The sequence below is a fragment of the Heliangelus exortis genome, chromosome 7, assembly GCF_036169615.1.
Source record: "Heliangelus exortis chromosome 7, bHelExo1.hap1, whole genome shotgun sequence".
Classification (NCBI taxonomy): domain Eukaryota; kingdom Metazoa; phylum Chordata; class Aves; order Apodiformes; family Trochilidae; genus Heliangelus; species Heliangelus exortis.
This window is the reverse complement of record NC_092428.1, coordinates 5,278,976-5,304,264: the sequence shown is the minus strand read 5'-3', so window position 1 is coordinate 5,304,264 and position 25,289 is coordinate 5,278,976. Positions and strand designations below refer to the sequence as shown.

General features: G+C 46.0%; 1 protein-coding gene across 3 annotated transcripts in view; it reads right to left on the bottom strand.

The window, feature by feature from the left end:
* SH3PXD2A (SH3 and PX domains 2A) overlaps positions 1-25,289 on the bottom strand; it is a 261,178-nt gene that overhangs the window by 176,735 nt on the left and 59,154 nt on the right. For all 3 annotated transcript variants that reach the window (XM_071748330.1, XM_071748328.1, XM_071748329.1), the window contains exon 3: positions 9,022-9,097. In XM_071748330.1, coding sequence (XP_071604431.1) covers positions 9,022-9,097 — 76 coding nt within the window. The remainder of the gene's footprint in view (positions 1-9,021; positions 9,098-25,289) is intronic.

Here is a 25,289-nt window from a genome sequence, read left to right as displayed (position 1 = left end):
GGCACAAATGCCTTTACCCTGTACTCCAGTGTGATGGTTTTACTGCTTGCCTGAGGCAAGCTATGGTGTGCTCAGTGGGAAGAGTTGGAAGAATCTGGTGAGATTCACATCTAAGGGTGCACTCAGTGTGAAAGTGAGATCTGCCCACCAGCCTGAACACTCCCAGTAAAACCCCGGAATGGGCCAAACTAGACTGCAAATGTTTTGCTTATTCTGGGTCAGCCCTGTGCTGTTCAGAGCCTGGAATGTGAGAGAAGGAACCTGCAAGTCTGAACTTGCTGATGCTTAGGATGTATAAAAGCAGAAGGAATATAATTTTCTGCTCTTTATTTAAAGGTGGCAAAATCTTGATAGAAAATTACATGCTGAAAGTGCTTAACTTCAGACCCAAGGAAATTTGAGAGCAAACATTAATTACCTCCACCCTAAGTACAAGCCCAGGGCCTACATTAGCACCTTTCTGAATGGGAGAAGCTCAAGAGGATTGAATTTCCTGTTTCCAGGACTTACTTTGTTTTCCTCATCTACCTAGCCTTGGTTTCCTCTTTCCTGTTCCCACATTATTTCCCTCTCTCCACTTCAGCTTTCCCGTTAAACAGGACTACAACTCTGAAGAAAAAAATAAATCACAGAGGGGCTGACACTACCATGGGTTATTTCATCACGGTGGAAACAGATTCAGTTTGGCAAATCCCTGCCTGCAGTATCCCCTCAACTCTGCTCCTGAGCATAAAGATCCCCTTATAAGTAAGGACAAACATGTTCATGAGAGCCTGAAAATAGCTGCATTGTGGAGCAGGGAGGTCCTCCAAACACACCACATTTAAGAACATCAACACCCAAAAAGCTTAACGAATAGAAAATAAAGCAGGAGAAATCACTTGTGATCAAGCAGCAAATTCCCAGGTTCATTGTTTCCAATCCACAGGAAAAAAATAATCATGACCTATTTTAAGCATGTGAATATATAAATAAATCAGCTGGGCCAGCCAAAAGGCAAAGTGGGATAAAAACAGATTCAAACAGAGGTCTGGACTATTATTTAGCTGTGAATCTCAGCTAGGCTTTGCTCTCCTCTGCTGCCCAGGCAGCTATAATCTGAATACAACAGAGACAAAATCAGGGAGAGAAGTAACCTACACAGGGAGTATCTAGAGTCTGTGGGGCTGCAAAGCCAACTGAGTCCCTGGCAAGCTTAACCACCGTGTTAAAAAGTACTTTCATTATATGGGACATTTGTTGATGGATTGTGGGAAAAAGTCAGATTTCAACCCAGAGAGGAAGACAAGCAAACCTCTATATAAAGCCACCCTCTCCTCAGCCTGTGGGTTGAATGCAGAATGCTCTCAGACTTGCTACATACCACCCACTTTAGATTACAGACTTGCAGAGTTATTTTTAAAAAATAATTATAGTAAGTAGAGGGCACACTCATCTGGAACGGCTGCCTGAGGAAACGACAAGCCCAATGCAGCTCAAACTGTTCTTCAAGTCTATAACCATGTTTGTTTATTGCCTTTAAAAACAAGAATCAAAATCCAACTAATTTCTGAGTAAAAACGTCTGTGTATTTCCCTAAGGAGTCCAAGCAGCTACACTGAGCTGAAAACCTGCCCTGGCATTTTTGGTCTAGTATAAGATTAAAAAAAATTAAATAATCCCCATTGGCTCTGGCTTCGAGCAAATCTAAACCAAAACCCCTTTCTTTTCTTTGTTTTCCCTTGAAACTGTGGCTTAATCATTACAAACTCCTCATCAGGAGACTCAAATTATCTAATTGGAGGCACACCATGTTCTGCAAATGCTGATTTCTGCCCAGAGGTGCTTTTCTGTTGAGCAGAATGCCAGCTCTTAACCTGTCTGAGAGGAGCAGGTACAAGCCCCAGAAAAATATTCTGATTTTTCCTATTCCAACCGCTCATTTAATCTGCCGGCCCGTTGCTTTTGGATCTGTATGCTCAGAAAAGACTCAGAAGAGACTGAAAGAGAGGGAAAAGGATCAAGTACTTGGGCAGACATCAGCATCATTTCTCCACCACTTTTTCTTCCTTTTGGAATGAAGTCAGGCCTTTGGCTCATGCCCTGTGAATGCCCAAAGCCCTGCAGAGGGCCTGACAACGCCTGTTAAGCAGGCTGAGCATGCCAAGCTAAAAGCCCCCCCTGTGCTTCATTATGTGGGGGCTCTTTATGATCCCTTCCTCCATGGGCAGCTCTGAAAGCCGACGGGCACTGGCAGCTGCCTTTGCCACAGCTTCTTCAATAGGAAGCAGCCTAGGGGCATCCTATGACCTCATACTTGATGGCTTCATCTTTCAGCCAGAAAAGACTTAAACCCTAAAAATATCTCCATGGAGCTGAAGAAAATAATACGCCTGCTTGCCCCTCTTGAAATCATCAATCCTCCCGCCGCTTCCTCCCGGCAGCCCCTTCTTTCCCTTCAAGCCCAGACCCGACAGGAAATCCATTCTCCTCTTGTGAGAGACAGGAGATGAATTTTCCGCAATAGCTCTCCTAGCAAGGCAGAAAATAGAAAGAAACAATAGGAACCACTTTCTCAAACAATAGGAGCTGCTGAAGAACAGCTCACCAGAGGTTCTGCATCACCCAGCTCCTAAATAAGCTGGAGTGGAAACAAGCCAAGGACCTGTTCGCCATCTCGCTTGCACGCTGCCCTGGCTCAAACATAAGTAGGTTTTAAACCTGGAAGCACTCTCCCCCTTTCAAAGAGCAGGCAGGAAAACTGAAAATATCCATATTAAGAGGAAATTATACTGTATCATGCCACACCCCCCAAAAAGCTCTCCATAGCTGTTCAAGCATCCCATGCCACAGTGGCTCCTGGCAGCTCCTCTGAGGTGGGGACACAGGACAGCGATGCTGGTTTACAGCACGTGGGTGGAAGAGGATGAAGGGAAAGAAAATTTGCTGCTTCAAATTTAGGAAAGCACAGCAGAGTATCTCAGCTGTTTGTATTACAAAGGTAAGGCTCAGTAAATCAAACATCTGAGATTCCTGTGTGTGCTGCAAGATTACCCCTGCATATTAAAGGAACATAATCTAGGATAATTCATATTTTAATCTAAAAAGCAAGATATCACTGGTCCTAAGATAAAGAGAACTTTATCTGTTTTCTCCTTTATTTTTCATAAACTTTAAGATACTTTGTGACTGGCTCTTTACTGCTGCAACATTGTTCAGTTCTGTGCAGGTCAGGAATTCAAAATTACTCTAAAGAAAAACTGAAATCAGTAACACCTAGATCAGAGCACTGCAGGGGAGGATAATCAAAACTGGAAAACAAGTCTGAAAATACATATATTTTTACACATAAAATCCAGCTAAGAATCAGGACAAGAAATGTATTCTCTTTAAATTTCCAGCTAGCAACCACCTCTCCAAAGGAGAAAATAGCCTACAATAAGCATATGTCTGAGATTTCCAAGAGTGATCCTCAGCCACCACGCCCCTCACAGTCACTGTACCCCTCCAGAATAAACACTGAAAACTGCACTGACCACCACTGAAATGCAACACCCTTGACAAAATTACACACGGCACATTCTAACTTTGCTGATCCTGGTCTCAATTTACACAGGTGGAAAGTGAGCTGCTGGACTGGAAGGTCACAGAGGTGCTGGTTGTGAGGATGAGCACATCATCTCTGCTTCAGTACAAGAATAACTGCCCAGGATCTCTGAACAAAATGCTGTTTCTTCTCCAGCACGGAGCAAAGCAAAAGGAGCAGTGCTGGAACATACAAAACTGAGAGAAAAAAGGCTGCTCTGATCACCGTGGACAAAATCCTGCTGTGGCAAACCTGCTCAAGCCTTTCTCAACAGCTTTCTCCTCCCCACAGCCAGCACTGGAAAGGGGAGGGGAAAAAGAGAACCACCTCAACGCACCGAACCCAACCCGAAAAGCAGACATATATCCACCTGGGATGCAGTTCATTGGCAGGAGATCTCCTTCCCCACTGTAGCCTATGAGTGGCAGAAACGGGGGGCGAGGAAGGTCCTGGCTGGCTCTGGTGAGAAGTTATTCCCCGTCCTCCTGCATTGTGCAAACTGGGGAGGCTCCTGCCTGCTGCCAGCACCCCTCACCAGCCCCAGGTATCTGGGCGGTGCTGGGATGTCCTCCCGCGCCCTCCGCAACCGCACCTCTCCCTTCTCAGCCCTCCTGACTCACACGTGGGGCCAGGCCCTGCCTCCAGGTCCTGCTTTGCCTGTGGAACGGCCCCCAGCAAAACTTGAGGAGGAGAGGTTGGGGTTCCCCCCAAGGTTCTGGGAGCCTTGCCCAGAGATCAGGGAGTCGGTCAAAGCCCCCTTGGCGTGGAGCTGCTCACCCCGCTCCCCACCCACCATCACTGCCACAAGCCACATGCCACAGCTTGGGAGCAAAAAACAGGGCCAAACCTGCACTACCTGCAGGGATCTTCCTGCTGCCCTGTATTTCCTGCTTCCCCTTAAAATGTCTCAGCAGGAACACTGTGCGTTCCCACTGCCTTGGGGCCAGGGAAGGAGAAAGCCCAAGAGACCCCTTCGAAATGGTTCCAGGGTGGAGAGCAGGTCACCAGAGCATGGCAATACAGACATCAGCTGGTGACATCTCATCCACTGTACCAGCATCCCCCCTGGGACACAGCCACCAACAGTATGTTCTCCTCTGGCAGAACATGCCCTTAAAAAGCCAATTACTTCTTTCCTCACCAAAAGAGGAGGAAAATCAGAGTAGGAAATAAAGGAAGAGGGAAGGTGACTCTGGCAGAGGGTACCACGTGCTGGAGGCTGGGACTGGAAACAGGCTGGGGAAATACTTCTGCATCTGTCTGACCAAGACTTTAAGGCAGCCTGCACTGACCCTCCCGGTCTCCTGAGATAGCATCCCAAGGGTAAAAGAAATGAGGCAAACAAAGCAGTCTCCTGGAGCAGGATGTCTCCCTCTCCAGGCAGCAGGGAAGCTGCAGAGCAGGCACCCCACAAGAATCTTCCCATTCCAGCACAGCCTATGCAAAAATCTCCTATATTTTCAGCGGGGCTCAAAGCTGGTTTGAAGTCCAGCTGAGGATCAAGTTGGAATCTGGGCAAAAAGTGCAAGGATTATCATCAATGCCCAGCCCTCCATGCCATGGAAAGCCCAACCCTCTCTCTACAGCAGGGATCTGCAGCCCTGTAGCCAGGGTGATGGGATGATTTCATGCTAGGCATTGCGTTCTCCCCACGGCTATGCTTTGGTAGACATGGTGGAGCAAGAGAAGCTGACAGAAACTTCAGATAGCATTTCCATTTAGTGCCAAGAGAAACGAAAAACAATGCAAGTCCTGGAGTCTTGGGTCAGCCACTGCAAAACTGTCAATCCCAGGGTTGCACCACCCTATTTTTGTCATTTGTGTTTGCCCATGTCTTCTCCAGAAGCACAACTGACCTGCTCTCTCCTTCCAGCTGAAGTTTCTCCATTAGTTACCTCAAGATCCCAGAAATAATGGAGCACAAATCCAGAACCTCTTCTCTCTGCCAATGCAGATACAAAAGTATCAAAGCTTTGAGCCCACACTTTCGAGCTTTTGAGTCCGAAGATTGCTCTTCAAATATGGAGTGGGAGAGAAAGGAAGACACAACCACCCCACCAGTTGCACGTGGAGACATCAGTGCACTGCAAATAGGCTCAACCAGCAGTCCTAACTGGTAGAGCCAAACAGCACTTTTCATCTCTGTCTTCTTACAGTGACAAACCATATTTGGTCTAGAAAGGGTTTTTGCAGCAAATTTTATTCAAGCTTCTGCAATCTCCTTCCATTCTTCCAAACAATAATTTCATGCCACCAACTGAAAAAACATGCTCTAGTCACCCCACAAACAGGTTTTGTTATGTGGTTTTCTTCTACCTCACCTCAAATACTAAAGCTTGATTTCCCCAACAGGGAGGCACCCTGCCCAGTGATTTGCAATCATATAACCACCCCAAACCAACAGTGGTGAGGGCAAAGGGGACTATCATCTGTTCATAAAGCAAAAATCACAGCCAAGGCATAAGAGATTAACAAAGTAGTAGCCATCTGCACCCAGGTGGTGATGAAGCCTGCAGAGCAACACTTTTTAGCATCCAGGGACTTTACAATCTGTGAAGAAAATAGGAGGTAGAGAGATGCACAGCTGGGAGCTGAACAGGACAGAGGGGAAACTTTTGCTGTTCTCATAAATCAGGATTGTGCACCACCATCCCTGCTTTATGCAGGGTAAACTGAGACATAGCATGGCTGTTGCTCAAGCAACAGGACCTGGACTGTCTGGCCTCTTGCTCTAGACACAGAGCTGACCTGTGTTCCTGATCCTACTGGAGTGACAGATGAGCACATGCTAGTCCTTCCTCCATAAGAAGATGTGGGAGCTTGCTTTCAAATAACAAGACCCTCTGCATGCCCTACCCACAATCCAAATGATGATGGGTAGAACAGGAGGGTGTCAAAGGGCCGTTCATCTCTAAGTTTAGACATCTTCTCCCTCTCCATATTCAGCATCCTGGAACAGCCAACCCCTGCTGCGACTGCTAAACAGTCAGGGTGGAAAAAGGAGGGGATTGGACTCCTCCTCTAAGACCCAGAAAAGGCTGGGTCTGGCAGAAAAGATTCCCACCAGGGCTGGGTGGCTTTTTGGTCCAACATGCTGTGCCATCCTTTGGTTCTTCCTTTCCAACCCTTTACTGCAGCAGGAGATTCAGGTGCTGCTACCACCATCCACTTCTGCCTATGGAGCAGCCACTGCATGGGCTGTGGAGCCACCACACTACAGGAGATCTGTCCACCAGTCCAATAACACACCCACTGCCTGTCTGCTCAGTTCCCAGGCTCAGCTCATACCTTTCTCTCAGGAGAGCACCACAACAATGCAGGCAAGTGTGAGTCACTGGCTGGCAAAGGTCAACTTCCTCCTAAACCAGGCCTGATGGGAGAAAGTCACCCAAGCCTACAGGTGGCAGGGGCAAACCCTGGGTATTCAGAACTTGGCACTCAGTGTCACTCCAGCTTGGCTGAAACAGGCCCATAATAAGCAAGCAAGATCACAACATCTTCATAAAAGTAGATTTTAAGTACAAACATCTGCCCTGCTGGTTTTTAATTAAGACAGTTTATAGCTAGGTATTTGTTTCAGTAATCCACAGCTCTGACTGCAGAAATGCCATATATATTCTAATCATGGCAGTTAGTATATTAACAGAGTTTGACGTTGTTTGACATTTAGCTGAGTCACCTTGTTCCTGGGTAAAGCAACAAGGGCTTTCAGCAACTGAACAAGAAAGAGGCAGAGATTCAATATCAAAAGTAGAACATATATCACAGAAATTTTAAATTCAATACAGCTGAGGTCTATTCTATTCTGGCAGCTTCTCTCTTTGGGACACTTAAATCAGCCCAAATGTTTTCCAGATATAACATTTCCCCTCAAAGACATGGAGCAGTACCATCTCCCTCATGTTCTTGGAAGGTGGGAAGGGTAGGAAGTGTTGTAATGAGCATGTGGGACATCTCTTATCCTCCACAAGCATCACCCACTCATATCAGGACATCCATCCCTAAGAACTGCACAGAGGCTGAGCGTCAGCCTCCTGCATCCAGCCAACATTTTTCTAGGACAAAATAAAAGAAATGGGCCATTGACAGTCAATAACTGCTACCTGCAAACAGATTTTCCTACAGCACCTCAACCAAAGTCATTTGCACTCCTGTACAATGCTCTTCAAGGATATCAAAATTTTTTAGCAAGAAAGGCAGGCCAGCAGTATCCATCCTCATCATACAGAAGTTTCACAAATTGACTTGTCTGTGAGTTTGTTGGTGGCACAGATGGAAAAAAAGCCCACAGCTGGACTCCTCTCCTCAACCCAGGTTTAAAATGGACGGTAGCATCACCTCTCCTTGGCTACAGAGGACCCGGACTCAGCACAGAGCACTGCACAAAAGCAAACCCTGATCCTGGGGCTGCCTTCCAGAAGGTCTGTGGATGCTGCCAGATTGCTGTGCTGTCCTACTGCAGCTTTGATGCTTGTGTCACGTATTTGCTCTGCTGGTTTCCAAGTCCCTGCTTCCCTGCTAGCCCTGGGGCTGTGCTCACCACACATCTGGAGCAGCTGTTCTGCCTGCAGACAGCACTGGGGACCACAGCATTCTCCCAGAGAGGACAAAACCCTCCCTCTCCTTGCAGACCTTTGGGGAAGAGCTGAGATCTCCTTTTTACACTTAAAGACAGAACAGACTTCTAACAGGCTGAAAATACTCCATTTATTCTGGCAGGCAGTGCAGCGAGCCAAACTTTAAACCAACAGCCAGAATTGTGAAGTCAGACAATAGAGAGCTGTCCCAAGTGTGCATTTCCAAGAGCACACTGCAGTTCTGGCTCATCTCCCCTGTGCCTTCCCTGCAGTCACTGCTGGAAGAGCCTGTGTGGAAATGTGTGCCATTACCCTGAGGAGGGGACATCCATCATATCCAGACCCTCTCTGAAAGCTGTCAGAGGGACATTGGCTCAGGCCAAAGAGGTATTTACTTATCTTTTTTGGCTAGTGTTGCAGAAATCCCTGTTCGCATTTAACCTTCTGTCAGTTTCCTTTATATCCCAGTGGCAACTCTAATTATTCATTCCTTATTGTACAGTAACAGTGTCTGCAGAGCCACATCATCCAGAAACAGTCAAGACAGTGTCTCTGGTCTCTGGTGGCCTCCCAGCTGGCAGCCCAAGCTCAGGCTATCTGGTTGCACCCCACAGGCACAGCCCCCCAGAAGCCATCAAATCACTTTGTGTGGCCGGGCACGAGCCAACCTGAACCTCAAGAGCTGATACAAGATCCTCTGGGAGCCCTAAACACCATGCCAGTTATTTTAGGAGGAGGTGGAGGTCTGGTATCACAAGGCTGCACATACGAGCTGCCAGGCAAAAGGCATTTGTAAAAGCAGTCACAAAAAAGTACTAAGGAACTGCAGTCCCCAATTGCTCTCACTCAACTTATTTAGGGCTTTCCCCACAGCATTACCTGGTAGAAATGGGATGATTCTTTGCTTGGGGTCTTTCTGGCCTCCTTCAATAGGGAACTTGTCCAGAAGCTGCATCTGCAAAGCAAACAGAATAAATGCCTTAGGGGGAAAACATGGACTGGCTGCACAGGGGCCAGGGGAACTCTTGGTCTGTGTGTGGTTTAGAAGATTAGCAAAGCAAAGCAACTGCAGGAACTACTCTGCCTCATTGCAGGGGTGTCTGTACATAAAAAGGTATGATACAGTTCACTCCAAGAAAGGGAGGGCAAGTCTCTGGCAGCACACAGGAGCTGGGACAGGGCCCAGCCAGACATCCAAGCTTGGTCTTGCCACCATTCTAAAATTAGGCTCTCCTTCATTGCTACAAGACACATGCCTTCCCTCTAATCCACACTCTGCCCGTGTTGGTAGAGACACAGTTTTTACCTATCTGTGTGACAGACCACCCACCTGGCTAAAAATGTCATTCAAGCAACCAGATTAAAGCATTTTTACTGAAACACCCACTCTGCCTTCTTGGTGGTAAGGCACTGCCCACTGCCCTGGTCCAGTAAGAGCACTCCAGCTTTCCCAGGGAGAGAGAGATGATGTTTGGGGGAGCATCTACCACTGCAGTCAGTCCCTACATGGAGGACAGCAGCAGAGAAAGGGCAGCAAGGAGGGAACCTTCAGAGAGCAGAGCATCCCAGAGAACACCCGTGCCACAAATGGCCAGAAGACACAGCTCAAGGTGGGTGTGCTCTCAGCCTGAGACAAGCACCCATGCTAAAGCACATGGTTATGGACCACCTGAGCCAGTTTCACCCATATGAGCTAAGATATTGCCCCACCAGCTCATAAGCCCTGCTCAGCACAACCATTGCTTCTAACACACACCTAAGGGCAAACCACCCTCAGGACACTGTTTTATCACAGAGCCACAACCAGCACTCCATCCTAAGAGCTCCAAGGGGTATTGATGGCTATGGCCAGCTTACAGAATGGAGCAGACTGCTGACCACTAGTGACTTTCAGTGGAAGCAAGCCAAGGAAAGTAGTATGCTGAGTTCCTACATGAGCCCTACAATTTCTCATTGGGCAATGAACCCAGATGGCCCAATGCCTCTGACGCTGAACACCAGCCAAAAGGACACACAGAACCCCAGCTGGAAAGGAAGAAGCACCTGCTCCAGTGGAACCTTCATGGACCTGCACAAGAAAGATTGGCCCCAATCCTGAAAACTGCCAGAGGCTCTCACCTCTCCTATTCACCCTCTGTACCCTTTCATTGCCATTCAGCCTATTGTGGTACCAAGATAAACACACAAATCTTCATATCCTATTTTCTTCCAAGTTTCAGATGTGCAATGCAATGCTCTATGTCCCTTTTGTTTCTACAGAGAAGCTCTGGCTCCCTTGGGCTGGAGGAACACCAAAGCTCATGCTAGCACAGTGACTCCTTTTTAACAGACCAGGAGAGATGTCTTTCAACCCACAGTCCACAGGCCCTGTGGCCTCTGAGGAAGATAAGGAAGGAAAGTAAATCATCCAGTTACTTAACCCTGAAGGACCCCTGTCTCCTCACCTGAAATGGGTCTACAGCTCAATAAAAATACCTAAAGTGGCAGCAAAAGCTGCATGCAAGGGGACTGTCAATCAGCATTCATTCTCATCAGTGCTACAAGTCCAACAGCAAGGGTGTGCAAGTTAACAGTGGTTTTACTACCTCAACAGATTTCCTTTTAAAAATATTTTTTTGCTAACATGGGGAAAAAAACAGTCAGAAATATTACTTTTTACTGTTTTTGTTTTAAGCATACGGAATCCTTCTCTTCTTCCACCATACACATCATCTCCAGCATTTTCACCATATGGTACAGCAAACCAAAGATCAAGAGGAAACTCGGGAGTAGAAGGAACATCTGTGTGGTAGAAAAAGTTAAAAGATCCCACATGTTTCCCCATCAGGGAGTCAGCCTGGTAAATAAATAGACCGTAGCTTTGCAGATTGTTACCTAACTCACTTTTCTGCCTATGGAGACACAGTTTTTTATAGCAAATGGGAAATTTTGTTTTCTTGTAGGTAGAGGTCTGGGTGCTTGAGGTCAGGCATGGGCAGTTTTGTTCAAAGAGTTTAAAAAAAAAAAAAATGAGGGGGAGAAAAATCTCACTAACTGACTTGAAGTCTTCCTGTTGCTATACTTTTAGCCAGGAAGGCAATTCTCACTTTACTACATGGTGACTGATTCAAGCTGGAACCGACACAGTCGAATTCCCATGGTTATTCTTGGAGTTAGATTAGCTTGGCTAATACAAGCCTTTTTAACCACATCAAGAGAGCCACAACGTGTATAACTTAGCACTATTTATCTAAAGGGTGGATATCAGCAAAATAGATACAATAAACTGCAGCTGTAAGAGTTTGGCTAAAATTTCCTACTCTACACTTTCCTTCCCAGCTCTTGCCTCCACTGGGAGGATCTGGATGCCAGGGAGGGGGGAGGCAGAGGAGCTTGGGAGGTCACTGATGCAATTTATGGGGATGCAGCCTGTCCCAGTCCAAAGTCCCCAGGAGGAATGGAAGATTTCTCATCTTCTTTGATCTGACAATATCCCAATTTGCAAAGTGCACACATCTGTGCAAAACTGACAAGGAGCAAAGCTCCTCAAGAGGTTGTACAAGATTGGGTCCCATGGAGCTGGACCTCTCCATGCTCCTGACTCGAGAAGATACTTGTCACTGGCCTGTGGATCAGGCCCTGGACCAACAAGTGGAGTCTGGCTCTTGCAATGCCCCAGTGAGAGGGACAGGCTGATGTTGGGCAGCTGTGCAGGAGGTCCAGGAAGAAACTGTCTCAAGAATTACATGAGAAACACCTAAAAAGGATCAGAGCAAGGATACAACTGTAGCCCAGGAACTATGCCCCTGACTCTATGCCCAGCTGTTCTCATTGATGCCTAAAAAAGCACTTCCAGCATGATTGTGTACAGATGAGTACTAACACACACAACCTGCCACACAGACTGGAAGGTAATGACTACCCTTTGGCTCTGCAGCACAGGAAACCCTTCAGGATGTTAAAACCAAACAAAGAGCAGCAGGAGCATGGAGCCTTCCTTAGCACTTCCCTGCACCCAGCCCTTTCATTCAAAGGCAGTACAAGTTAGATCCAGAATCCCCAAAAAGCAGGATTATGTATACTGTCACCCATGGAGAAGGATGCAAAGCAGAAGACAAGGAAGAGATGGATCCAGATGCCTTCCCCATCCAGATGCTTAACAGCCAAAGACCTATAAACAGATTTTCAGTTCACTCAACTAGCTGCCTGCAGTTCATCTGAAAGCTGAAAACTCAAGTCTGTGGTAAATGTTTCTCCATGAAAGGAAATCATTATTGTTATTATTGCAAATATACATATGATGAAGCATAAAAATCTTTCACTTAATGCCTAAGTTAGTCTGCTCAGACATGGACAGTCCCAACAAGTTGCCACTCATATTTTTCACATGTGACATTTGTATCAGGGACAAGATTCACTGAGTGACAAAGTCACCCTGTCACCTGGAGTAAAACCATCCCAACATACAGGGAGACAAGAGCAGTCTGGATCAGGAGAAGTCCCAAAGGATGGAGTCAGGGCTGTAGCTGGCTTTGAGTAGACATGAGAACACAAGTGGGCAATGCATTTTGACAAACCCAGAAGAGCTCACATTCAGTTCAACTGCTTACAAGCATTAGTATGTGAACCCCACCATGGGGAGCCTCCCATTGTATGATTTGCGTGATGAGCAGAAAGAAATGGTGTGGGAATGCTGGTGGATAAAAAATTCAACAGGAGTCATCAGTGTACACTTGCAGCCCAGAAAGCCAACCAGATCCTTAGCTGCATCAAGAGAAGTGTGGCCAGTAGGTTGAGGGAAGTGATTGTCCCCCTCTACTCTGCTCTTGTGTGATCCCACCTGGAGTACTGCATCCAGTTCTGAAGCCCCTTTTACAAGAAAGACATGGACATGATGGAGTGTGTCCAGAGAAGGGCCACGAGGAAGATAAGAGGGCTGGAGCACCTCTCCTTTGAGGACAGACTGAGAGTTGGGGTTATTCTGTCTGGAGAGGAGAAGGCTCCAAGGAGACTTAATTGTAGCATTCCAGTATTTGAAGGGGCTACAAGAAAGCTGGTGATGGACTTTTTAGGATGTCAGTAGTGACAGGACTAGGAGGGAATGGATTCAAACTAGAGGAAGGCAGATTTAGATTACATGTTAGGAAGAAGTTCTTCACCATGAGGCTGGTGAGACACTGGAACAGGTTGCCCAGAGAGGTGGTGGAAGCCCCATCCCTGGAAGTTTTTAAGGCCAGGCTGGACAGGGCTCTGAGCAACCTGATCTAGTGGGAGGTGTCTCTGCCCATGGCAGGGGGTTGGAACTGGATGATCTTAAAGGTCCCTTCCAACCCTGGAAATTCTACGATTCTATGATTAAATCTGTTAGCATGTCACCGTGTCACAGGGTGGGGGATCTCTTTGGAAACAGGGAGGATATATGGAAACCGGGAAGTGAGCTTCCCACCCACGTGGTCAGCATGGCTTCAGTCAGGCTGAACAAACACATCCCAATCCTGCTTCAGGCACAAAAGATGCACATCCACAAATAACTCATCACCAAAACCACCTCCCCAAGCTTTGTCTCTCCAAACTGCTCTGGGTTTGCCAACAGCATTCCTATGTTAGTCCTGAATGGAGTCCCACCTTCTGCTGCTCCAAACAGAGCCTGTCTTCCTTTTGTGAAAAATCACTTCAAAGATCTGCCAGACTATGGCTTCCTTACAGTGGTCAGCAAATGATCATGTAAGTAATCTCATTACAAATCAAGAGAATTACCCTTGTGGGCTGCTTAATAAAGGGAGAGCAGGCTCAGAGCACTCACTGGCCACTACTTGCACATACATGGGAAATCACTTGACTTGCAAGAAAGGAAGATTTCAGTGGTATCAACTCTCACAGTAAGTGGCCTTTTTGTTGCAGTTCAAGCTCCTTGAGGTGAGCAATTGTTTGGGAATCAGCATTCACTGTAAAAACAAAACAAGCAAAAACCACTCTAGCATTTATGGTGCAAAGCAGAAATTTGCAAACATGATCCAAGCTCATTCTTAAAGGTACAGAAACTGAAAAGAAAATAAGTCTCCAAACTTCTGACATAAATGTAGGGGGCTCTGGAAGGTGTCTGACACATAAATGGGAAATAAGTGACGTAGTCAGAATCCTCACCTACAGCTAAGCTGTTACTTCATTCTCATCCTGTCTGCTTCAAGCCACCTTTACCTAAAAACGCAAATACGTCACAGAGAAACAGATGTTCCTGCACAACAAATATTTAGGCTCAGCAACCACCAACTGATAGCATCTATGGTCACTTCACATCAGTTCTGCTGTGAAAATAAAAGATTCAGCCACTGTCTGCCTTGTGATGGTACCAGCTGATTAAAAATCTAAGAAAAACAAGCACCCCTTGAGATGCTACAAGTAGCATCTCTGAGGACTAGAAGCCTAACATCTTCCTGACAATTACTTATTACATTTTATTTATCTTGCTCAGACTTTCATAAAATAACACGTCTTTCCATTTTAGATTTAAGGACTTACAGCACCTGAGATGGTAAAATCTCTTTTCCAAGAGAGGCTTTTACTCTGCTGTAGGACAACCTATGCAGGAGACATGAAGATACGAACTGTTTATTGGCCTGATCCTGTGACGTTTGCCAGTGGGAACTTTCTTCCTGGTTTGGTCTCAAGGTTTTGAAAATTTGTGACCAAATCTAACTCCCTGAGTTCTATCTGCTGAGACAGTTACCTGACCTACACCTACATCTTACACCACAGACTCTACCTGCAGTTTCCTGATGGGTTATTAATTCCTCCCCTTACTTCCTTGCAGCAGTGTTAATTCTGCCCCAGTCAGAATAGTCAAGCTCTCTACACCTTTTAAAAAGAGCGAATTAGGACACCCACATAATCTTCTACCAGCGTGCATATCAATGTGCATATCTTGTTGGTTCTTTTTCAAGTGGATGTAGGTTTGCCATGTGCACAGATGAAAATCAAAGCCCCGCAGGAGGTCAGCACTGCTATCATGGGATAATTATTTTTAACACACAAAGGCTTTGACAATGACTTTCATCCAAACCCCTCACTATGGCCTGGAAAATAACATCCATTCCTGCAAATCGATTCAGTACTGTGATGTCTTGCAGAGAGAGATAGGGCCTCACTCTCTTTCCAGAGTGTCTGATTTACTGTTGTCCCAGAGAAACAGTGGATGAAAATCAATCCATGACCAAGAGATTGAAAGCAGCAAATTTTTGGCAACGTGCCACCAGAGACCTCAGTGACTTTGCCACCTTAGTCTCAGCCACTCAAGTGGTCCTAAGGCTATAGATATTCCTATATCTCTTTTCTGGCTGAAGGCCAAAAAGCATGTTAGTTTCCCATTTCCCAAGTCCTCATTAGAAAATATATTTTTCACTAAAAATGAGGCAAGCCAGTAACAATTTTCAATTAGCCACTACTGGACCTGAAAGGTAAAGTACAGTGATGCCTTCTCAGAGTCCCAAGAAGGAATGAGAGGCTACAGCCAACTGAGGGATGGAGCAGAGGAGAGGAGGCATTTGTGCGGGGGCTGTGAGCACTTCTAAGACAGGGCTGCCAAAGAAACTGGAAGAAAAGCAAAGGTGCCACCAGGGATTTGAAACCGGGGATGAAGAAACTCACACCCTCACCAGGAGGGATTCATAGCATCTGCAGTTCAGAAGAGATTGAAAGTCCCTCATGTAGATAACAAAAGCTCAGATGAAAACGAGAGGTAAGATATAAAAATAAAATTAAAATAAGGTAAGATATAAAAATAAAAGAAGGGGTTTTAGTTAAAGGTGGCATCAGATTTAATGGAGAGCCATCAAATGCTCTAAGCCTTATGCTGCAAAGCAGGAATCAGAAATTGAATTCAGAGGGACCGTACTCATCTAACATCAACAAGACAGAAGCAAAAGAAGAAATATCATTGGTGGTTTTCAGATACACTTATCCTCCCATTTGTGGCCATGTCCATCTGTAGCATATTCCAAATCCTGGTTAACCAGAGCATCCAAGGGGGTCCTTCACTTAAGACAGATGGTTAGCCACCATTTGCAGCAAATGGATCTCATGCTATTAGGTAACATGTCAGCATTTAAATGGATTGAGCATTTAAATGTCCATTTAAGTGGACAACGTGAGAGCCCATTTCCACAGTCTTAGCTTCTATATGACAGTCTAGAGAAGATCACTTCTTTAAGGGTTTGATTTCAAGACAGGTTTTCTGCTAAGGTCAATCAATAGGACACCCATGACAGAAGTAAAAGGACCCGATTTACTCCAGCCCAGGACTGTACTTGCTGAGATCAGTGACAGAAAGACATGCATGACAGGGAACAAAACCACTGGCCTTGGGACAGATCCCTCTGCAGGATACATCAGTTGAAGGATTTCCCCTGGATGTGGGTCACACTAAGCTTCTTATTCCTGCTCTGCTTCACCTTCTCACAGGAACCACAAATCAATTTGGTCTCACAGACACAGGACAGTAGGAGGTCTGCCTAACTCCCACCCCTTCTAAATCAACCAAAACAGAGCTGTTCCTGAGCATAATATCAATTAGCAACAGTTTGCAAAATGGTTGGAGGGTTTTGGTGAGGGCATGAAACAGACTGAGCAGAGCACAACCCATCTGTTAGCTGCTCACATGTATAACTGACACCTAAGCAGCAGAAGGAGGTGAAACTCCATCTCATTGTAAATCAGTAACCAGTTTCACAATATAGCAGGAATAATTATATCAAGCAACCAGTGACACCAGCTCTATCCTGGAATCACATGATGCCACAGCATGCAAGAGAAGTGCATTAATTCAATCCCCGAGTGGCAGCAGCAACTGGCTTTCCTTTTATTTTGAAAGAAAAAGAAATAAAGCAAAACCCACCCAGATAACGGGCTGACATGCCTGACAATTACAGCATTATAGGATATGTTCTGAATTAAATATAGTGCAATCCGTGAGAAAGTCAAACAAAAGCAGGAAAATGCATATAAAATAAGGAGAACAGACATTTACAGCATGGTGTAATCCCCAGAGGGAAAATGCCTCTCTCAGGTCTGAAAATTTCCACCAGAATTCTTGGAAATCTTACAAACCCCTCTAGTATCCAACTAAAACAGCCAGGGGAGGAGAAGGGAGGAGGGGGGGGGGAAGCAGACACTGGGGGATTTTCCCCAACATGATCCATCAAAAGAGGGAATGCTGTTTCCCAGTCGAGACATTTGGTGTTTTTCATACAGAAATGCAGCTTTCTCTAAAGGCTCAAAAAAACCTGAGCCCAGCATTTGTGGCTAACACAGACTGGCAAACCACTCAGAGGTACTGGTTGGGGATGAGAGGCATTTGGTGCATCTCTGAAGAGCTTCTCAGAAAGCCCACACTGTCTATTCACAGAGCAGCTATTGATGCCTCCTGCCAGAAGCATTTTCTTTTCCCAGTGCTAAATTAGACTGGCCTCATCCAACCTAACCGCACTGGAAGATGCTTGGACAAAGGCTACTTCATAATTTTCCATCTCTCCATGGTGATTATGTGTCCCTTGTTACTGTGGTATCTACAGTGGATTTGTCCCAACAGTATCCCTGGGAAGTAAGGCCACACCATAATGCCTGGTTTAGAGAGGCATGGAGAGATGAATGCTGCAGTTATGTGGCACAGCAGCAGCAGGGTTGTGCAGAGGTATCAGAGCCACCCTGGTGCTGTGCCCCATTGGGTCAATGAGCCAAGCTTATGAGGAGCACAAGTGATTTTGCCTTTTTTTCTGGAGCTAGCACATCCAGAGCCAGCCTAGGTGCTGGCTGCTTAACCTGTGCATGTCCTAAAGGCACACTGCAGGTCACAGTGAAAATCCAGAGGGGAGGATCAGTGGCTTGAAATGTAGAGCATCCTTCTGCTCCTCCTGTAAGTTTTTATCCTTACAAAAATCACTGGCCTTGAGGTGCACACAAGCAGCAGAAGACCAGAGTGCTCCAGCGAGACACTGCAGCAATGGTGACAATTGCTCTTGGATATTAAGGGAAGCAGGACCAAGCTTTCCCATAATGCCAGCACCCAGACAGCAGCAGAACTACATCTGAGAGCACTGTCTGAGCAAAGCTCCATGTTTAAATATGATGACAACTCTGAAGAGTTTCACTGAAAGCCAAGGTCACTTCCATTAATCACTGCTTCCTGCATCACCTGGGAGTTTTAAAAAATATTTACCTCCCATCCTTCTTTAAATTTCCATCTTTTCAAGCCAACCATTGAAATACAGCACAGTCCTAATGAGCTTTTTGTCTTTATGGGTGCATTAACCTTACTCAGCTACTCTGAAGGCCTCACAATGCAAAAACTTCAAGTGCCTAAATCCTGCTTGGGAGAAACTGTGCACGCAGGACCAGCTCTGCCCAGCACAAAAATAGGATGGGTTGGTGGCAGGCTGCAGGTCTTCAAAGCCTCTAGTCCTCAGAAAACCCCTGGCAGCATTGCAGCTGGTATCAAGATGAAACTCAAAAGCAGCACAGAGCCTATCAGCAGAGTGCTGCTATTAATGACATACTTGCTGTTAGCACAAATCACACACCAAATAATAAGGTCACACCATTTCCAAGCTGGTTTGGTTTTGTCCCAGTCTGTTCTGTCAAGCACTGTCAGATTATCCACAGACCAAAACTCCTGACCTGCTCTACAACATCACAGATTTAGAACAGCACCTCATGAAGGTGAGGGAAGTGCTGGTTCTGCATAAGAGTCCCATCATGTGCCAGCCCCACTTCCCCTCGGTCCAGCTGGTTCCCTGGAGGAAGAGGGAGTGTCAGGGGCTGGAGAATCACATCTGTTGTACAATGCCTTCTTCTACCCTTTCTTACTCCTCTCTCCTACATATTTCACCAGTGTTTTAGGCTGGGGCTCCCCATCTTACTCAGTCCATCTATGCAAACTGACTTTTTTTGAACCAGCAAAGCCTTGATGCAGGAGTGCTCTGAAACCTGACTTACACATAGGATAGCCATTGATCTTGTACCCACAGCATCCCATCCTTAGACTTCTGCAGCTCACACAGTGGTAACCACATTTTTGACTAAACCTGATTAAAAACACACCCTTAACTAAACTGGTAGAGTTTTGAGAGTCTGCAAGACTACACCCCTGCTTACCCTACCATGAAAGAGATGTGACTTTAGCTCCAAATGTATGAAACTTAATCCCTCTGTTTTCATAATCTACATCTTCTCTACAGCCTGTTAGCTCTGCTTGACGTATTGTCCCCTGGAAACCACAAAGAACTTCAATATTGAAAACAGAAACAATAGCTCTGAACACAATGGCACATTTTACTTCAGAAACTCCATCTGAAATGGTATCTACTCATCTCTGTAGGACACTGCTTGTAGCTCTGGGGAGATGGTGGAGAATGACCGCCCAGCTCAGTACAATGAAGAAACCATGCCAAGGAAAACATAACCACAGGTTTTAACTCCATGCTGGGAGAAGACTCCTTTGTCTTCTTTTCCCCCCCTCTCTCCCTACCTCCAAACTCTGAGATGTTTTGCATGCATATCTGGTTCCAAACACGTGTCTCCTCTCTTTATGGGGATTTAGAAAGGAGTACAGACAACAAATCCCACTGCCTTAGTGGGCAAACAGAGCTTCACATGTAATGGATACCTAGCTCCAGGCCTTGAGGGAGGTAAGCAAGCAGCCAGCAGGACAGGCAGTTTCCAACAGTTCAGAGCCAGCTGCAAGCTGCCAGCCCCACTGTGAGCCCTTCAGCTCAGTCACTGTCCAGCCCCAGGTGCTGGCATCTTCCCAGGATGCTCATCTAATAAGTAAAGACAGCAAAGGTGTCCAGTGCACAGGAAGAAAAGACTTCAAGTTCTGGTTTCCCCTTTGGGCTTGCAGAAGAGGAAAGGAAGTATCTATGTGCTGGACAAGAAGAACAAACCTAGGCTTGCAGCAGTCTCTGCTTCTGACCATCACGTATTGCAGTGGCATCTCACAGATGGGTTTCTCTGCAGATTTATTTCTGGACAGGGGAGATGAAATTCAAGGGTATCAGAAAAGCTGTTTCAAAGAGAAATCTCATTGCTAGCACAACTACACAATGCAGGCACCTTAGCTGAGCACCCAGACCTGCAGCAGCTCCTTCCAATCCCTGCCCACAGTCATCACAGACACTGTTCTCTCTTTAAAAGGACAGGAGAATTTGGGTAACATCTGAGCCTTTAAGGCCCATGACCAGAAGAAGGATCCCAGGGGATCTGATCAGTTGTCCTCAAGAACCTTGCAGATGGACCAGAGCATGATTCAAGGCTACCCAGGAAGGAGGGACACCTCTCACAGGACAAACTCAACCCAGCCCCCTATGAAGGGAGGCTAGGACTGAAACCTTATTTTTCTAAGTACAAGTCTGCTGGAGGAGCTTTGTTAATTTAATTGAGAATGAAAGCAAACCCTGGGAAAGTAGATGGGTTTGGATGATGGCCACAGTGGCTGCGTGCACACGGCTGGGAGCAGAGTGGGCAAACTGAGTGTTTACAGGGCCTCTGCATTATGCTCTCTGTGCTCATTTGTTACTCCAGGATTTTCATTCAGATAATAATCATCCATCCCTGGATGCACTGCTCACAAACCAGATGGTATTCCGTGTATTATACCAGCTAATCACACATAGTATTTGGCAGGGTGTTAAAAGCACTGATGGAGGTCTTTGACAATTGTGGGGACTGGGGGGGGCTTGGTCTTTTTTAATCTCAGTAGCTTTTAAGTGCTGCAGGCACATTGTCAAGAAATACTGTCAGTGCTGTGACTTTTCCAAACTTGCTGATGACAAAACCACTACAAGTTGTGAGGGACAAACAGCACATGGAGGCTGATGCCTGCATCCAGGAGGAGGATTCATTCCAGCTCCATATTCCCATCAGGAGGTTTCCAGATTGTTTCCCTGCCTGGTGGCATTTGCAAGACCTGATGGTGGGACTGTGGCCAGTGGCACCAGGTGCAGCAGGCCACAAGTATGCTGCTGTCTTCCACAGGGAGCACAGCACCATCTTTAAAGCCAGAGCTGTTGTGCCCATGCAGAAGAAGCCTCTCCCATGCCCACCAGGGAAGTGGCTTCCTGAGCTTTAAGCTGTGGGCAGCCACAGAGCTACCTGGGCTGCACATCAGCACCCCTGGTTTCACAGGCAGCTGGCTACATGTCCACCTTGCCAGTGAGCATCCATGCCTGCTCTCCTCGGGCAGATGCTCTCCAAGGGATACACAGGGAAGTGCACCAGCAGGGACTGTTTGTACATCACTGGGCACATACTCTGTCCTAAAACACGAGGTTTTTTCCAGCCTATCTGGACACACCCTAAGCAACCTACTCTGGCCAGGTGAGTGATATGGTATTTACACACTGCAGCTGTGCCTGGGTGATGCAAGGAAAAGGCCCTGGGGAGGGCAAGCTGCAGGGAATAAGCAGCCACGATTCATCCCAACTAGCAGCTCCTTCTCAGACATTTCTGAGGGGAAGAAGGTGACCTACAAGCTTCTTTGGTGGCCAGGCTGATGTCATCCAGAACAAGACCAGTGAAGATGCAGATTTCTAAGTCTTTCCACCTCTTGTAACCAGCTTTAGAAGCTGGAAGGAGCAGACAGGGAGGCCAGACAAGCATGACTGTCATCTTGCATTGACCGCTGGGCACTGTGCAGGTATTCAGGGCTACTTCTCATCCTTCCTATAGGTAGGATACTTTTTGATTCCATCCTCCTCTCCATCAAAAAAGCCACAATAGAGACATCAGAAAGTTGCCCAGACTGTGGAAACATCCCTGCAGATGTGTTGGAAAGTCCAAGTCTAACCAAAAAGCAGCAGGTAGCACACACCTCTCTTCTGCCCTAGCCCCTGGCTCAGGCAAGGAATTAACATTTCACAGTCACCCCTCCCCCCAGAAATTACTTGACGATGCTTTGTCACAGAAAGCATCCAGGAACACAGTACTTTGCACCTATGAGATTCTGGTCATGTCCAGGCCCCATAATACCCTTATGAGCCACAGCCAAGCTGTTTGATGGCACTGCAGTATCTTGGCCTGGCTACTGGCTTTGTGAGCCTGCATGGTCCTCATGTGATCCATAGGCTTATTTATTTGATCACCTCCTACTGCCTCAACATGATAGCTGCAAGGGATCAGGGCACAGCTTCTCTAGGGAACCGCCTCTTCAGCCATCTGCAGAACCAAGCCCTAAAACTTCAATTTGATTCTTTTAAATAAAAAGAATCCCAAAAAAGAAATGGACTGGGGACAAGGTGGGAGGAGAAATAACACACCAACTGCTTCCCACCAGGACATAAACAACTCTTAAAACTCGATTTTACTTATGCACCCTGATGAGGATACGATACACTATTTTGGAGCACAGAATGGCCTGTTTTCTATTAGAAAACAAGGTGCCAGCCTCAAAGCACAGCTACTGCTAACCTCCCTTAGTTATCAAACAGAGACAGAAAAGGGCATGTAGGGCAAGGAACTACACACCTGTGGCCAGCACACATGCAAGCACAGTGAGCTGCACTTTGCCAGCAACCCAGATGCAAAGTTATCTTGCTTAATTAGGGCTTCCTTTGGGATGGAAACCTTGGCTCAAGTAACTGAACAAATAAATTACAGTATCAGACACACATGCATACACACAAATAACACATTTTGCACAGCCAGGTGCAGATGATTGTTTTTAGCCCTTCATCCGGAGCTGGTGCACGTCTCTTCATGAGGTCAGACACAGGAGAACCTCACACCAGCCAGGAACGGAGGAAAATCTGAGAGCAGCTTAAGATAAACAGAAACGAAATTCAGAAGAAATTTTCCCTGCTCTAACAGGTGCAGAGATGTGAGTATATAATGCTTCAACACGCAGACTTTCAACATGGCTAGAGCGTCACACTGTAGATCTAACACAGTTAAGGAAGCTTTGAAATCTCACCCCTGCTTTGAACCTTGAAGATTAGTATCGCCGTGGAGAAGGATTTGAAGCTGGAGGAAGATGCTCATATTTTGAAAGCAGGTACCAGCAGATGAAGGGGCAAGCAAAGGGGCTGTTCTCCATTACAGGCAGCAGGAGCAGTGCAGGCAGGCAATCCCCGTGCCTGGCTGTGGGACTGCGTATCATTAAACAGTGCAAATATAACAAGAGGCTTGAAAATGAAAACAAATTTCCCTTCCTAATCATATTGAGGCATGCAAGAAGGCAAACTGCCAGACTGCTTCTCTTGCCTTTCTGTTAAAGCTGAGCAGAAGAATATGATTCAAACATCAATGCTCCTGATGACAGATGGGCTGACACTGTAATAGTATCTCATCTATTTAAAAGCATCTCTCAAATGTCAAAGAACGTGGAAAAAGAACCCCAAACTTTATCTGCTGAGTCTGAATGTGTCCCTCAAGGTATTCCTTCCAGAACTGATCCAAGCAGAAAGAACCTATTACCAACACAGGAATATGGAGAGAGGAGCAAAAACTAAGAGGAGGAAGAGATACTGCTGAGGTGTCATGGTGTTGATTTTCAGAGTAATGCTGATTTGCAGAGTGTGCCAGATCCAGGAGGTTTGCCCTACAGGCCTGCAAGCAGATGAAAAAATAATGAAACTACTTCAAAAAGCAAGAGGAAGAGTCAATTTCTGCAAAATCAGTCATTTTTAGGTTGCAGAAAGACCACGTCAGGAAAAGGCAATTCTTTTTTCCACAGTGCCACTGGATTTTCAGGTACAGCCAAACTCCCTTCCCAGGGAAACCTCTCTCACATTTGCCTTTAGAATTGGAGAGTCCCCAGGAGCTACTACGGTGCCACTGACAGCATGGGGCTCACAGGGTTGTGGGGTTGTGTAGGCAATGAGTAACTACAAACTGCCTTATCTTCCTTACACAGAGGGTGGCCAAACAGTGGAACAGGATTCCTAACGAGGTGGTCAATGCCCCAAGTCTGTCAGTGTGTAGAAGACAATGCCCTTAATAACATGTTTTAATGTTTGGTCAGTCCTGAAGTGGTCAGGCAGTTGGACTAGATCATCACTGCAAGTCCATTCCAACTGAAATACTCCTATTCCATTTTATTTCTATTTCTTTTCTATTCTATCCCATCCCATCCCATCCCATCCCATCTCTGTTCTAGTACTGTAGAACAGACATACAGCAATGATTTAGGAATTTTTGGTGTTCAGGATGACGACAGTCTCACAAGATGAGAATTTTGTGTGAACTTCTACTGTTCTTGGACCAGGAGCCAACATCCAGGACTGAAGTTATAATTCCACATGAGAACAAAACAATAAGTCTGAATTTTTATCATGACCCCTGTCACCATTTCACTTCATCTGCGTACTTGATGGCCACAGATTAATTTATCCTCTAAAAATCCATGGTAAATGAAAGCTCTTGCAGAACACGGAATCCAAATCCCAAATCTCTAAAACCCAGCATTTCTATTTTACTCAAGGCAAGGCAAAAAAATATTAAATACAGTGTTCTTCCTTGCAGCCCTTTTGGTGCTTTAGCCATCCTAAGAAAGTAAGAAGAAGAATAAACCTTGTATGTCTTTAGACTATGAATTACAGTTTGCACCAAATGTGGAAGTATGAGAGATCACTGTTATGCTTGCCACCCCCATGGTAAAAAAAGAGCCCCCAGTGCTGGTGGGCTGGAGCACATGGAAGCAGCAGCTGTAACCTCACCTGTACGAAGCTCCAGGTGCTGATCTCCCAAGGGCAGGGGCACAGCCAGTGTTCAGCACAATTGGTTCAATCCTCAGGTCTCACCCCAGTTGTCCATTTCCCTTCTCCACATCAGTAAAACATTGCTAGCAATCCAATGCTTTTATCTCAACAGAGAGCTCTTGAGCTTAACTAATCATGGTGAACAAAGGGATTATTTAATTTGATTTATAGTCATCAGGGCTTGCAGCTTCTCATGCATTTTCCAGCCCCTAACACCAGAGAGACCAAACCCTGCTCAGAGCTGGTATGTGCTACTGAAATACAAACAAATTAACAGGTCGCCATGAGGGAAGTAAAGAGGAGTTAGTTTTCCTTTCTGAAGACTGACTTACTTGAGAGACTGATGTCTCTGAAATCAATTTTTTAAAGCATATTTAAAGAACACTCTTTTATAGAGGGACTTTGGAAAATTCACAGATCCTAACA